The following is a 13,235-nucleotide window of genomic DNA, read 5'->3' as shown; positions in this document are numbered from 1 at the left end:
ACACACACTCTCTCTCTCTCTCTCTACACACACACACACACACACACACACACACACACACACACATATGTATAAATATAATCTTTAAAATTCCCTCAAGTGCTGCACATGGTAGTGTTAGCTTCTAATCTCAGTAATTGATAGGTTGTGAGCTAGAGTGACACCCTAACTCAAAAAACAAAACAAAACAAAACAAAGAACAAACATACTCATGAGCTGGGGAGATGGCTCAGGGGTTAAAGATGCTCGCTTGCAAAACCTGCTGGTCTGGGTTCAAGCCCATAGTTAAGCTAGATACTCAAAGTGGTGCATGTGTCTAGAGTTTGTCTGCAGCAGCAAGAGGCCTTGGCAAGCCCACACTTTCTCTCTGTTCAAAACAAAAAACAAAAAACAAAAACAGGGGTGAAGAAATGGCTTAGTGTTTAAGACGCTTAAACGTCTAAGCCAAAGGACCTAGGTTTGATTCCCAGGACCCATGTAAGCCAGATGCAAAAGGGGGCGTATGCATCTGGAGTTCATTTGCATTGGCTGGAGGCCCTGACGAGCCTACTCTGTCTCTCACTCTCTCTCGCCCCTGCCTATTTCTCTCAAATAAAAAAAACAAAAACAAAAACAAAAAAACCAGCCGGGCATGGTGGCTCACACCTTTAATCCCAGCACTCAGGAGGCAGAGATAGGAAGATTACCATGAGTTCCAGGCCACCCTGAGACTACATAGTGAATTCTAGGTCAGCCTGAGCTAGACAAACAAAAACCCAGAAAAAAAAAAAAATCCCACAAAACAAATAAACACTGAACTCAGGGTTGGAGAGATGGCTCAGCAGTTGGAGGTGCTTGCTTGCAAGACCTGCTGGGCCAGGTTCAATTCCCCAGTACCCACATAAAGCCAGATGCACAAAGTGGTGCATGCCCCTGGAGTCATTTTGAAGTGGCAGGAGGTCCTCACACACCCATACACGCTCTTTCTCTCTCTCAAATAAATATTTTAAAAAATACTCAAAGTATAGCTAAAAACAAAAAATGTATGTGATGGGCCGGGAGTGGTGGCACATGCCTTTAATCCCAGCACTGGGGAAGGCAGAGGTAGGAGGATCGCTGTGAGTTCGAGACCACCCTGAGGGTACATAGTGAATTTCAGGTCAGTCTGAGCTGGAGTGAAACTCTACCTGAGGGTGGGGAGTGGGGGGGGGGGCAGAAAAAGGAAAAGAAACGAAACTGTCAGTTGTATGCCCTCATGACCCATGCATTGCGTGGTGCCCGGCCGATATTGGCAGAGCATCTGATGTCACCAGGGCTGTTTCTGCTTAGGAGTAGCTTTCCTTCTTTGTGCACGGACGGGGGTCTCTGCTGGCCGCACTGAGCTTGGTGGGCCGGGCAGGTTCTATCCAGCACGCAGTGTGGCTCCTGGTCTAGCTGGGCCGGATTTCCTGGGGTGCCGGGGGTGGGAAGCGAGCGCAGCGCAGAGATCTGCGCGCCAGGAGAGAGCGGCCCTGTCTTCATGTCTGCGAAGCCTGCTCCACGTCTGTCCACCGCCGGCTGGATGCAGCGGCCACAGGCCACCTGCTGGAGCTTCGGGCTTTGCTCTGCCGCGCTGAGTGGGAGCCGGGTGCCACCCCCCCCCCGAGGTCAGTCCAGCTGCCCCCGGGCTCGGGGACGTCAGACTCGCTGCTCTCCGTTGATGGGGAGCTCCCGGTCCCAGGGTGGCTACCTCCCCACCGCGCTCACTGCCTGACATGAGCCCCCCGCGCTGTGCGGCTTGCCAGCATCCTGCAGTCCACCGTGCTCTCAAGGATGTCTCTTAGCCTGGGGCCGGGGAGATTAAGTTCCATTGTTCTCAGACACCCAGCAGATGTCTTTAAACAGTGGATTTTCTCTCGAGGTGGCTCCTGGCCACAGTTCCCTGTGTTATCAGAGTGACTGCATTCACAGAATAACCAGGATCACCAAAAGCTGAGGCTCATTTGAGGCTTCTGAGAGCTGTGAGCGTGTCCTCTGGGCAATACTTCCAGTCTTTTCTCCAAGGTCACCTGGCTTGCCTTTTGAGTCAAACTCCTTATTCTCCCTATGCCTGGGAGCCACAGGGCTTGGCTTAGCTTTTTTTTTTTTTTTTTGGTTCTTTGCAATTTTCTTTTTCTTTTAAATTTATTTTTATTTATTTGAGAGCAACAGAAAGAGGCAGATAGAGAGAGGGGGAATGGGCGCACCAGGGCCTCCAGCCATTGCAAACGAACTCCAGGCGCGTGCGCCCCCTTGTGCATCTGGCTAACGTGGGTCCTGGGGAACCGAGCCTCGAACCGGGGTCCTTAGGCTCCACAGGCAAGCACTTAACCGCTAAGCCATCTCTCCAGCCCACAATTTTATTTTTCTTCTGTCATATCTTTTTTGTTGTTTGTTTTTGTTTTTCGAGGTAGGGTCTCACTCTAGTTCAGGCTGACCTGGAATTCACTATGTAGTCTCAGGGTGGCCTCAAACTCATGGCGATCCTCCTACCTCTGCCTCCCGAGGGCTGGGATTAAAGGCGTGCACCACCACTCCTGGCTCTTTTCTTTGGCCTCTCCTCTCCTCTTCTCCTTTCTTGAGTGCTGGGGATCAAACCCAGGGCCTCACGCATGAAAAGAAGCACTCTGCCCACTGAACTATACCCTAGCCCGTCATTGCTTTTGAATGTTAAGGTTTCTTGTGTTTCTAGAACAAGCTTTACTTCACCATGAGATAGTACTATTCTTTTTTTTTAATTAAATTTTTTTCTTTATTTATTTGAGACAGACATTTTTATTTATTTGAGGGAGAAAGAGGCACAGAGAGAGAGAAAGAGAGAGAGAGAGAGAGAGAGAGAGAGAGAGAGAGAGAGAATGGGCACACCAAGGTCTCCAGCCACTGCAAACGAACTCCAGACGCGTGTGCCACCTTGTGCATCTGGCTAACGTGGGTCCTGGGGAATCGAGCCTCGAACCAGGGTTCTTAGGCTTCACAGGCAAGCGCTTAACCGCTAAGCCGTCTCTCCAACCCTAGTACCATTCTTTTATAGACTTATTTATTTATTTTTTATTTTGGTTTTATTGCAGTACTGTAACTGTGTAGACCAGGCTAGTCCTGAATTTGTAGTGCTCCTACCTCTGCCTCCCGAGTGTGGCATTACAGGTATTTTACCCTATGTGTTGACATTGTCGTTTTCAGGCCGGAGAGATGGCTTAGTGGAGTTTGTCTGCCGTGGCTAGAGGCCCTAGCATGCCCATTCTCTCTCTGTCTGTCTACCTTCTCTCTCTCTGCTTGCAAATAAAAAAAATTTTTCTAAAAAAGAACCCTCCCCCCAAAAAAATCAAAATCGGATTTTTTTTTTTTTTTTTTTTTTGGTGTGCTGAGGCTTGAGCCCAGGGCTTCGTGCATGCCAGACAAGCATGTTCCCACTGATCCAATCCTCAACTGTGAAAATCCTCCAAGTCTTTCCAAAGAACGCTTAGGCAGGCTCCTGGCGCTTAGTGAGGCTCCTTCCTGTGAACCCGCTGGTGGATGTGCAGGTTGGAGCTCTGGCTGAAGGCCTTCCCGCACTTGCCGCACTCATAGGGCTTCTCCCCGGTGTGCACCCTCTGGTGGATGAGGAGTTTGGAGCTCTGGCTGAAGGCCTTCCCGCACTTGCCGCAGAGGTAGGGCTTCTCCCCGGTGTGCAGTCGGAGGTGGAGGCGCAGGTCGGAGCTCTGGCTGAAGCCCTTGCCGCACTCACAGCACTGGTAGGGCCTCTCGCCCGTGTGGATGCACCGATGGATGTGCAAGTTTGAGCTCTGGCTGAAGCCCTTGCCACAGTCCCCGCACTTGTAGGGCCTCTCTCCTGTATGGACCCGCTGGTGGACGTGCAGGTTCGACCTCTGACTGAAGCTCATGCCGCACTCCCCGCAGGCATAGGGCTTCTCCCCAGTGTGCACTCGCTGGTGGAGGTGCAGTTTTGAGCTCTGGCTGAAGCCCTTGCCGCAGCTGTCACACTTGTAAGGCTTCTCGCCCGTGTGCACCGCGTGGTGGGTGAGCAGGCTGGAGCTCCTGGTGAAGCCCTTCCCACACTTGTCGCACTGGTACGGCTTCTCCTCGGTGCGGCCTGCTTGGTGGGTGGGCAGGCTGGAGCTGCCGGGGAAGCCCTGCCCACACTGCCCGCAGCCGTCGGGCTTGCTTTCCACGTGGTCCCTCGGATGAAGCAGCAGTTCTGGGTTCTGGCGGCAGTCCTTAGCACACTGGCCCCATTTGTACGGTTTCTCAGCGGTGTGAATTCCCTCGCAAAGGTGACCACCTGGGCTGGTGACAGGTATTTCCTCAGAGTCATTACAGTTACAGGATTTCTCTGGGCGAGCTCTCTGATGACTGCAACTAACCAACGGTGATTTCCATCCACAAATGTCTCCACTGTGACAGCCAAAGAGAACCAGAGATCCTTTAGACTGGCCATTCTGGCAAGCTGCCTCGCCACCAAACAATGGAGACGCTGCTTCTGATTCATCAGATGGAAGCTTAACTTGAAGGTTCTCTGAACTGTGGTCCACAGGAGGAGATTTCTCCCTTATTCCTTTTCTTTTCGTTCTTTTGTCACTTACAAGGAGACCTTTATTCCCCAGAGGTTCGCTCTTACAGAACTTCACAGAGCAGTCTTGTGTGGACATTTGGTTTGGGACTTCAAAGACAAGTGCTTTTCACTTTCAGTGCTTGTGGAATCACTTTCACAAGTCGCCACACGATTCTTGTTTCTAGAAATATGGCAAGGTGCCTCTCTCCTCCCTTCTGAGAGGAATCTAGTTCAGGATGCCTGTATATTTCTCCTTGAAGATTCACAATACAATCCTGACTCACAGGTCCTGACTTGTTGCATCTTCTAAAATCAGCCAGCAGGGAAAGCCCACACAGCAGTTCCTGAAAGTTCCTCTCTTAGAGATTCTGCATAGAATGTCCATTTAGGTCTCCTAGGAAACAGAGAATTTAGTGATAAGAACCAAGGGTAGACTTCTAGATCTCACAAAAGGTGTGTTTAAGTCCAGAACATGTGGTAACATGGACAAAATTCAGTGTGTACCCCTTTTCACTCCCCCACCTTTTTTTTGTTTTTTTCAAGGTAGGGTCTCACTCTGGCCCAGGCTGACCTGGAATTCACTATGTGGTCTCAGGGTGGCCTCGAACTCACAGCGATCCTCCTACCTCTGCCTCTCAAGTGCTGGGATTAAAGGTGTGTGCCACCACCACACCCAGCTATCCTTCTTTTTTTATTTTTTTAATTGTGGTGCTGGGACTTGAACCCAAGGTCTTGTGCATGGCATGCTAGCAAGTGTTCCGTCCCTCTGCTACATCCCCTTCTCTTAGCTTGTTGTTTAACCTCAGGAGAGGATGACCTGGGTTCAGAAGACAGACATTTTCTCTCTCTTTCTAGGCATAATTAATATTTTCACCATTCCTGACAAAGGCCATGAATCCTCTATCTTTGCAACAGATGACATCTCATTTCAATTCACTTTGATTAAATGTTCACTTAACTGTTCCTCTGCTTTTTTGCCTAAGTTGCAGTCAGGTTCGCATTGCTGGCAGAAATCGACCAACCAAGAGCAGCTTGTGGGAAAAAAAGGTTTATTTTAGTTTACAGACTCCAGAGGAAGCTCCATGATGGCAGGGCAAAACGATGGCATGAGCAGAGGGTGGACATCACCTCCTCATTAACATCAGGTGGACATCAGCAGAGGAGAGTGTGCCAAATACTGGCAAGGGGAAACTGGCTACAATACCCATAAGCCTGCCTCCAACAAAACACTGCCTCCAGAAGGTGTTAATTCCCAAATGTCCATCAGCTAGGAACCTAGCATTCAGAACACCTAAGTTTATGCGGAACACCTGAATCAAACCACCACACCAAGTAAGTTAGAGTTTCTTGGCTTGAAAGAAAATATATCAACAATGATAATATCAAGTTACATAATATGAGTATTTAACTTATTCATAAATAATATGAGTATTCAACTAGCAATGAGAGCACAGAATGGAGGCATTCAACTCAAACTTGGGAAGACTTTTGAAAAAAAAAGGGGGTATGGAAAAATAGGCAAAATGTACACAGAAAATATGCCAGTTGGGAAAACTGAAGGAAAGAGGAACACTGTGAAGGAGAGAGGAAAGAAAGGGTTAACACTGAATCTGAGGAGCTGCTTAGAGACAAGAGTATTTGCCAAGCTTGTGCAAAGCCCTGGGTTTGGTTCACACACATGCACACACAGAGTAATAGTTGTGAAGAATGTGCCTTACCACTCCACAGCAACGAATCCTTATCTGCTATTGTAAACCTGTTCAGAAGCCCATGGTTTGGGAGGTCACAGGCCCTTGGTGGGGAAGCTACCGCTACGATCTGGCTAAATGAAGCTGATGTGCTCAAAAACACTGCCGCCTAAAGGTCAGCGTTGCCATCAGCTTCGTTCAGAGAAGCTCCTTTTCGCAGAGACTCATAGCTGGCCAAACGCTGGGAACAAAGCTGAAGGCGCAGCCACAGAAGAAGCTTCAGTGTCAGCCTCCAAGGCTCAGGGAACATCAGGGAAGACAGGGCAGAAAGAAAGTGTGGGCTGGAGGAAGGACTACACTGTGAAAGAATGTTATCCTTGGAGCCCTGTATCACTGTTGTACTTTTTTGCCCCTTCGTTTTATTTGTTTATTGTTTTAGAATTTTTATCTTTATTTATTTATGAGAGAGAGGGAGAGAATGGGCGTACCACTGCAAACAGACTCTAGATGCATGTGCATCTGGCTTACGTGGGTTCTGAGGAATCAAACCTGGGTCCTTAGGCTTCGCAGGCAAGTGCTTTCATTGCTAAGCCATCTCTCCAGCTCTCATTTTATTTTATTATTATATTGTATTTTCCCCCCTCAAATTCAGTGTTCCTCCTACTTTGGTCGTCTGACTGCTGAGATTAACGCATGCACCACCATGCCAGGCCACGGTTCTACCTTGTTCTCACAGGAGTTGTGATAATTAGCACAAGGTCTACCCAAGATCGGTCCTGTCAACATTCTGTCATGGGGTGGAGAAGAGGAACCATGAAGTCTCACTTCCTCCCGAGTATCTATAGGCAATTAACGGTCGCTGGGGAGGGAGAGACATTTGCTTTTCCCTTACAGGCACCTGTAAAGAGCCCATGTTGCTATAAATAATCCTTTATGCAGTATCCTCTAAGCAACTCTAATGCGTGGGGCCTGTTACCCCAGTGCTGCCAAGAGGAGCAGAGACCATGCCAAGAGGAGCGGAGACCAAGGAACTCCTGGGCTTGTGAAAACCAGCAGGCTCTGGTATCAGCGAGCGGCGTCACAGAGACGGGCGGCCTATGCAGAGGGCCAGGCCAGTCTCCCATCTGTCACCTGCCCACAACCCAGCCAAACGCAAAGTCTCGGTTCTGAGATGAATCATGGAAGCCTCCATTCTCCAGTTCTTTTTTTTTTTTTTTTTAATTTTTATTTATTTATTTGAGAGTGACAGACAGAGAGAAAGACAGATAGAGGGAGAGAGAGGGAATGGGCGCACCAGGGCTTCCAGCCTCTGCAAACGAACTCCAGACGCGTGCGCCCCCTTGTGCATCTGGCTAACGTGGGACCTGGGGAACCGAGCCTCGAACCGGGGTCCTTAGGCTTCACAGGCAAGCGCTTAACCGCTAAGCCATCTCTCCAGCCCCATTCTCCAGTTCTTACCAACTGAAGTTCTCAGCGGCTTAGGACATTCAGAGAAGACTCTTCTGTGCCAAAAAGGATTAGTAAACAGAGCGAGGCTCTGGGTACCGGAGAGACGGCTTGGCGGTTAAAGGTGCGTGCTTGCAAAGGCTCTGGTAGACAGTGTCTGGGTCTTAGTGCTTACGACCATTAAGATGAAGCTCCTGTCATTTTTCTTCTTTGTAACTCCCTTCCTCCCTAGGGAGCTGTTCACACGCACCTCCCTGCAAGGTGCCTGCTCCTAACACGTGGGGCAAATCCCTCCACACAACTGGCAGCAGCTGTACAAATGGCCTGGAGAGAGTGAAAGGAAGGGGGGTACGCCCGTTAGGGTTTGGATACGCACTAAATTAAGCGTGCTGCCAAACCTTTGCTCTCCGGCCGCTTTGCAGCTTCCATTCTCAGCCATGCTCAGTCGCCCTCAGCTGTCTCACTGGAGCCGTCACTGACAGCCAGCGACTTTCCTTGTCTTCCACTGCCATCTCAAGGTCATTATGGTTCTGTCCTTTCCGCTCATCCTGAAAACTTCAGCACTCACATCTGTCTACAAATGCTCTAACCTCATCTTTCCTGGTCATGCCTGTGCCAATTATCTCTGCCTCCTCTCAGCAAAACTGCAACAGCCACAATCTGGGGATACCTCACACTCAGCTGTCATTTCTTTATTTTTTAAATGTCTTTTTCCCCTTAAGATTTATTTGTATTTATTTGTTTATGAGAGAGAGAGAGAGAGAGAGAGAGAGGGAGGGAGGGAGAGAATGGGCATGCCAGGGCCTCTAGCCACTGCAAACGAACTCCAGATGCGTGTGCCACCATATGCATCTGGCTTACGTGGGTCCTGGAGAATCGAACCTGGGTCCTTAGGATTCGCAGGCATGTGTCTTAACCACTAAGCCATCTCTCCAGCCCCAGCTGTTATTTCTTACCCTACTTTCATCCATCACCAAGCCCACTTCCTCAGGACACACCTGCAACGCCTGCATCTCCCTCCTGCCCCATTTTTGCTGCCACCCCGGGCAGCCCCCATCTCACCTGTCCCCTCTACTGTAACTGCTGCTTCTATCCTGGCTCTCAGCAAGTAAATGGCACACAGAGCAGCCAGGGTGAGCCGTGAAAACACAAACCAGGTCAGGCACAAGCCATGGGCCCGAGGCTTTTGAGTAAGCATTAAGCGAAACCTCGACCCTTCATTCTCACCCACAACGCCCTGCAGACCTGGTCCCTCTTAACCTATGTTACTTACTTTCTCTTGGCTGCTGACCAAACACCTCGCAAGAACGAGCTTAAGGAAGGAAGGGTTGATTTGGGTTTACAGCTTCAGGGTGCAGTCCATCATGGGGGTGGGTGGTGGGATGCATGGCCACAGGAGAATGAAGCAGCTGGTCACGTGGCATCCATGTGGAGGAAGCAGAGAGCAATGAATGCTGCTGCTCAGCTCACTTTACTCTTTTCTTTTAGCTTAGGACCCAGCCCATGGAAATGGTGCTGCCCACAGTTAGGGAACGTCTTCCTGCCTCAATTAACCTAACCCAGAAAATGCCTCACAGACATGTCCAGAAATTTGTTTCCATGGTGATCGTAAATCCCGTCGAGTTGACCACCTGTGGTGGTTTGAATTTGAAATTATGTCCCCCCCCCATAGCCTGAGGCACGTATGATTAAGTGAGTAACTTGAGTCTCCAGCAGCCTGGCTGGGGGCAGATCTTAAATCCAGTCCTAAGGTGTATGCAGAGCAGTTTGAGGTCTGGCTGTTTTGTGGTGCTGGTTGCTGGTGGTTTCTTTGCTTGGACCTGCAAAATGAGCTTCTTCCACCATTGATGGTGTTCCTTTGGAATTTGTAAGCCTGAAATAAACCCTTTCCTCCCATAAGCTGTTTCTGGTTGGCTCTTTTAAAAATATTTTTCTTTATTTATGACAGAGAGAGAGAGCAAGAGAGGGAGAGAATGGGTGTGCTAGGGCCTCTAGCCACTACAAATGAACTCCAAACATGTGCCACCTTGTGCATCTGGCTTATGTGGGTTCTGGGCAATCGAACCTGGGTCCTTAGGCTTCAGAGGCAAGTGCCTTAACCACTAAGTCATCCTTCCAGTTCTTCTGGTTGGCTCTTCATTCAGTCATGAGAAGCTGACTACCACAACATCCCACCCCAAACCTCAGCACATTCATTCATCTCTTGTGATGACAGTATGCTCCAGAGACTGTGCAGGACTCTGAACCACATCAAATTCATTTTCAACTTAGGGCCTCTGTGCTAGCTGGCCCTCTGCACAGAATGTTCTTTTTCCACATCTCACATCTGGCTCCTTATCATTCAGATCTCAGTCCAACCTTTTCAGCAAAGCATTTCCTTAACTGTTTAATCAGAACACCTAGTAACTCTAATTTTCCTGATTTTAATTTCTTCACACTTACACTCCTTATCTTATTTTCCCGTGTATTCACTTTTTTTCTTATGTTAGAGCTCTCTCCATTCAAACTCTCTGTGACAGACAGAGAGGCTGGCTTATTTACTAATGCACTGTCCCCAGGTCTCAAGCAGGGCCTGGCCCACAAAAGGAGTCCAAATACTTAACTTCAATGAGTCTCCTCTCCAGGATGCAGTCTGATGGGAGCAACAGTTCTTTTTCTTTTTCTTGGTTTTTCGAGGTAGGGTCTCTCTCTAGCTCAGGCTGACCTGGAATTCACTATGTAGTCTCAGGATGGCCTCGAACTCACGGCAATCCTACATCTGCCTCCCAGTGCTGGGATTAAAGGCATGTGCCACCACACTTGGCTATTTTTTTAAAAATATTTTATTTATTTGAAACAGAGAGAGGAAGAGAAAAAGAGGGGGAGAAGAAAGAGAAAGAGAGATAGAGATAGAGAGAGAGAGAATGGGCATGCCAAGGCCTCTAGCCACTGCAAATGAACTCCAGACACAGGAGTCACCTTGTGCATCTGGTTTATGGGGGTACTGGGGAATCAAACACAACCAAACGTAGATCCTTAGGCTTTGCAGGCAAATGTCTTAACCACTAAGCCATCTCTCTGGTCCACGAGCAACACATCTCAAATGAACTGCAGTGACATGACAGCTTTGTGTGTGTGTGTGCACGCATGTTTTTATTATTTATTTATTTATTTATTTACTATCAGCTTTTTTTTTTTTTGTTTATTCTTATTTATTTGAGAGTGATAGACAGAGAGAGAAACAGGCAGAGAGAAAGAGAGAATGGACGTGCCAGGGCTTCCAGCCACTGCAAACAAACTCCAGATGCGTGCGCCCCTTTGTGCATCTGGCTAATGTGGGTCCTGGGGAATCGAGCCTCGAACCGGGTTCCTTAGGCTTCACAGGCAAGCACTTAACCGCTAAGCCATCTCTCCAGCCCTACTATCAGCTTTTTTGTTTAACAATCATTTATCATCAAGTTCTGTATTTATATCTGCCCCATTCATGGGCTGGCACCGGTCAACGGGCCATACTATGAAAGGCAGAGTGACGGAACATAGGAAGAATGATAGGAGCCAATTAGAGCCCAGACTTCAATTATGTGCCAGGGGTGTGCCCAACAGCTACCTCTTCAGAAGGCAATACTCCCTTGTAAATTGGAATCACTAAGACAGCTCCCACCTGAGGCGGTGGAGGCATCACTAACTCTCCTTGTGAAATCAAAGACGGCCAGGCCACGAGAGCTGTGGCTTACCTAAGTAGTCAACAGAGGAGAAGGTAAAAAATGAGAGCGTGGTGGCTTTCTGGTCCCCTCCCCCACTTTAAGGTTAACCTCTCCATTCTGAAAGGCTGTGGGCAAGGGAAGCATGCTAGGCCCTGAGCGAAGACACGGCCCTTGGGTGCCTGTCCCACACCCTAAGCACAGCATTGCCCAGTGCACATCAAGCAGGCCGATCTCTGTGACAGCTCAGTGGTGGAGTGCTTGCTCAGCAAGCATGTGGTCCTTGGTTTGTATCTCTAGCACAGCCAAAAATAAAATAAAATAAAAAATGGTATACGGTTCCCTCACAGGCCTCAAATCATGGGATCCAGTGATCATGGGCTGAAACTGTAAGCTGAGAAATCTTTTCTACATATAAATCAATAATCTCGGGTATTTACAAAAAAAAAAAAAAAAAACTTCATTACTCTGCACGCATGTGCCTTGGCCTGCATGAATGGGGCAGGACAACATGGAGGCATCATCTGGGCTTCACCTCCTCGACAGGGCCTCTTGTTGCCACAACAACTGCAAGCTTCCGATGGCATCTGGCAGTCAGTGGCATCAGGTAGATGGCTTGGGAATCGAACCCAGGGTGGCAGGCTTTGCAAGCACGTGCCTTTTAACCAGTGAGCCACCTTTCCTTCCCCAATCTCAGGTATTTTATTTTTTATTTTTTGTCATAGCAATGAGAGGTTAACCCACATGAGTGAAACGTCCGGCAGGAACAGGCCGACTTTGAGAGAATCAGGCAGAGGTACTGGGCAGCTGGGAGCTCCCAGGAGGGACCTAATTCGCCACAGCAGAGCAGTCAGTGAAAACTCAATGTGGCCCTTGCAGTCAGCAGATACCTGTGCAGAACCTAGAAACACAATTTACTAGCCATAAAGTCCCCTGATGCGATTATACCTCTCACGTATGAAATAATGCAGGTGTCACATTGACGCTTGACAGTAAAAAGAACACGGTGCAGAGACAGGATCTGACTGCAGACAGGCGCGTTGATGCTGATGCCCTGTCCCAAGAATGGAAGGCTGGGTCTAGTTTCGGGGATAAGGTATTTTTTGGTGAAAGAATCTCCAACTTACCCCAAAGTTGGTCATAGTCTCCTCCTCGGGGAAGGGCAGATTCCTGCTCTCGTGAGCGGTGACCACGTCCTCAGCCTTTCAGTTCCTGGGCTGCGAGCGCGCGGCTCTGCAGTGGACACCTCGGTCCTTCTCGGGGCTCCCTCCCAGAAGCCCCTCTGGCTCGCCTAATGTCCACCGCAAGCACCTCCGCAAGGAGGCCGGTCACTCGGAAATAATCCAGGCCCGGGAGGGGCGCTGGCCGTGCTCGGAGCCGGGCCCCGGGGTCGCCGCCGCAGCGGTGGACAGCGGCACCCGCCCCCGGCCCGCCCCCACCGCTGGACCCACGTGGGCCTCGGGCCGCCCATCCCTCCCCGCCCGCTGCGGTGCCCACCCCGGGCCTGGCGCAGGACCCGAACTGCCCGTCCCGGCGAGCCCCGGCGCGGCCCGCCCAGTTCCGGTGCCCACTTCCGCCGGGCTGCAGGAGCGAACGCTGTTCTCGCTGAGCGTCATCAAGTTAACCCCCAGTCTTCTTCTCTCTTTTTTTTTTCAAATTTTTATTAACAACTTCCATGATTATAAAAAATATCCCATGGTAATTCCCTCCCTCCCCCCCCCCCCCACTTTCCCCTTTGAAACTCTACTCTCCATCATATCCCCTCCCCATCTCAATCAGTCTCTCTTTTTATTTGGATGTCGTGATCTTTTCCTCCTCTTATGATGATGGTCTTGTGTAGGTAAGTGTCAGGCACTGTGAGGTCATGGATATCCA

The 13,235-nt window shown here is 49.5% G+C and overlaps 1 protein-coding gene across 2 annotated transcripts; it reads right to left on the bottom strand.

The window, feature by feature from the left end:
* Positions 1-3,312: 3,312 nt before the first annotated feature.
* Znf239 (zinc finger protein 239) lies at positions 3,313-12,767 on the bottom strand. 2 transcript variants are annotated; one of them, XM_045137490.1, is made up of 2 exons: positions 12,488-12,767; positions 3,313-4,940 (listed from the first exon to the last, which is right to left on the bottom strand). In XM_045137490.1, exon 2 carries the CDS (start codon positions 4,641-4,643, stop codon positions 3,477-3,479), a length of 1,167 nt encoding a protein of 388 aa, XP_044993425.1. In that variant the 5' UTR covers positions 4,644-4,940; positions 12,488-12,767; the 3' UTR covers positions 3,313-3,476. The 2 variants fall into 2 exon arrangements, with proteins under 2 accessions (XP_044993425.1, XP_044993426.1); XM_045137491.1 differs by lacking the exon at positions 12,488-12,767 and adding an exon at positions 8,954-9,096.
* Positions 12,768-13,235: the final 468 nt, after the last annotated feature.

This window comes from Jaculus jaculus, chromosome 18 (assembly GCF_020740685.1).
Source record: "Jaculus jaculus isolate mJacJac1 chromosome 18, mJacJac1.mat.Y.cur, whole genome shotgun sequence".
NCBI lineage: Eukaryota > Metazoa > Chordata > Mammalia > Rodentia > Dipodidae > Jaculus > Jaculus jaculus.
This window is presented reverse-complemented; position numbering and strand designations above follow the sequence as displayed.

Excerpts from the sequence above, each read along its gene's own strand:
- Znf239 (XM_045137490.1), bottom strand. The coding sequence starts at position 4,643 with ATGTCCACACAAGACTGCTCTGTGAAGTTCTGTAAGAGCGAACCTCTG.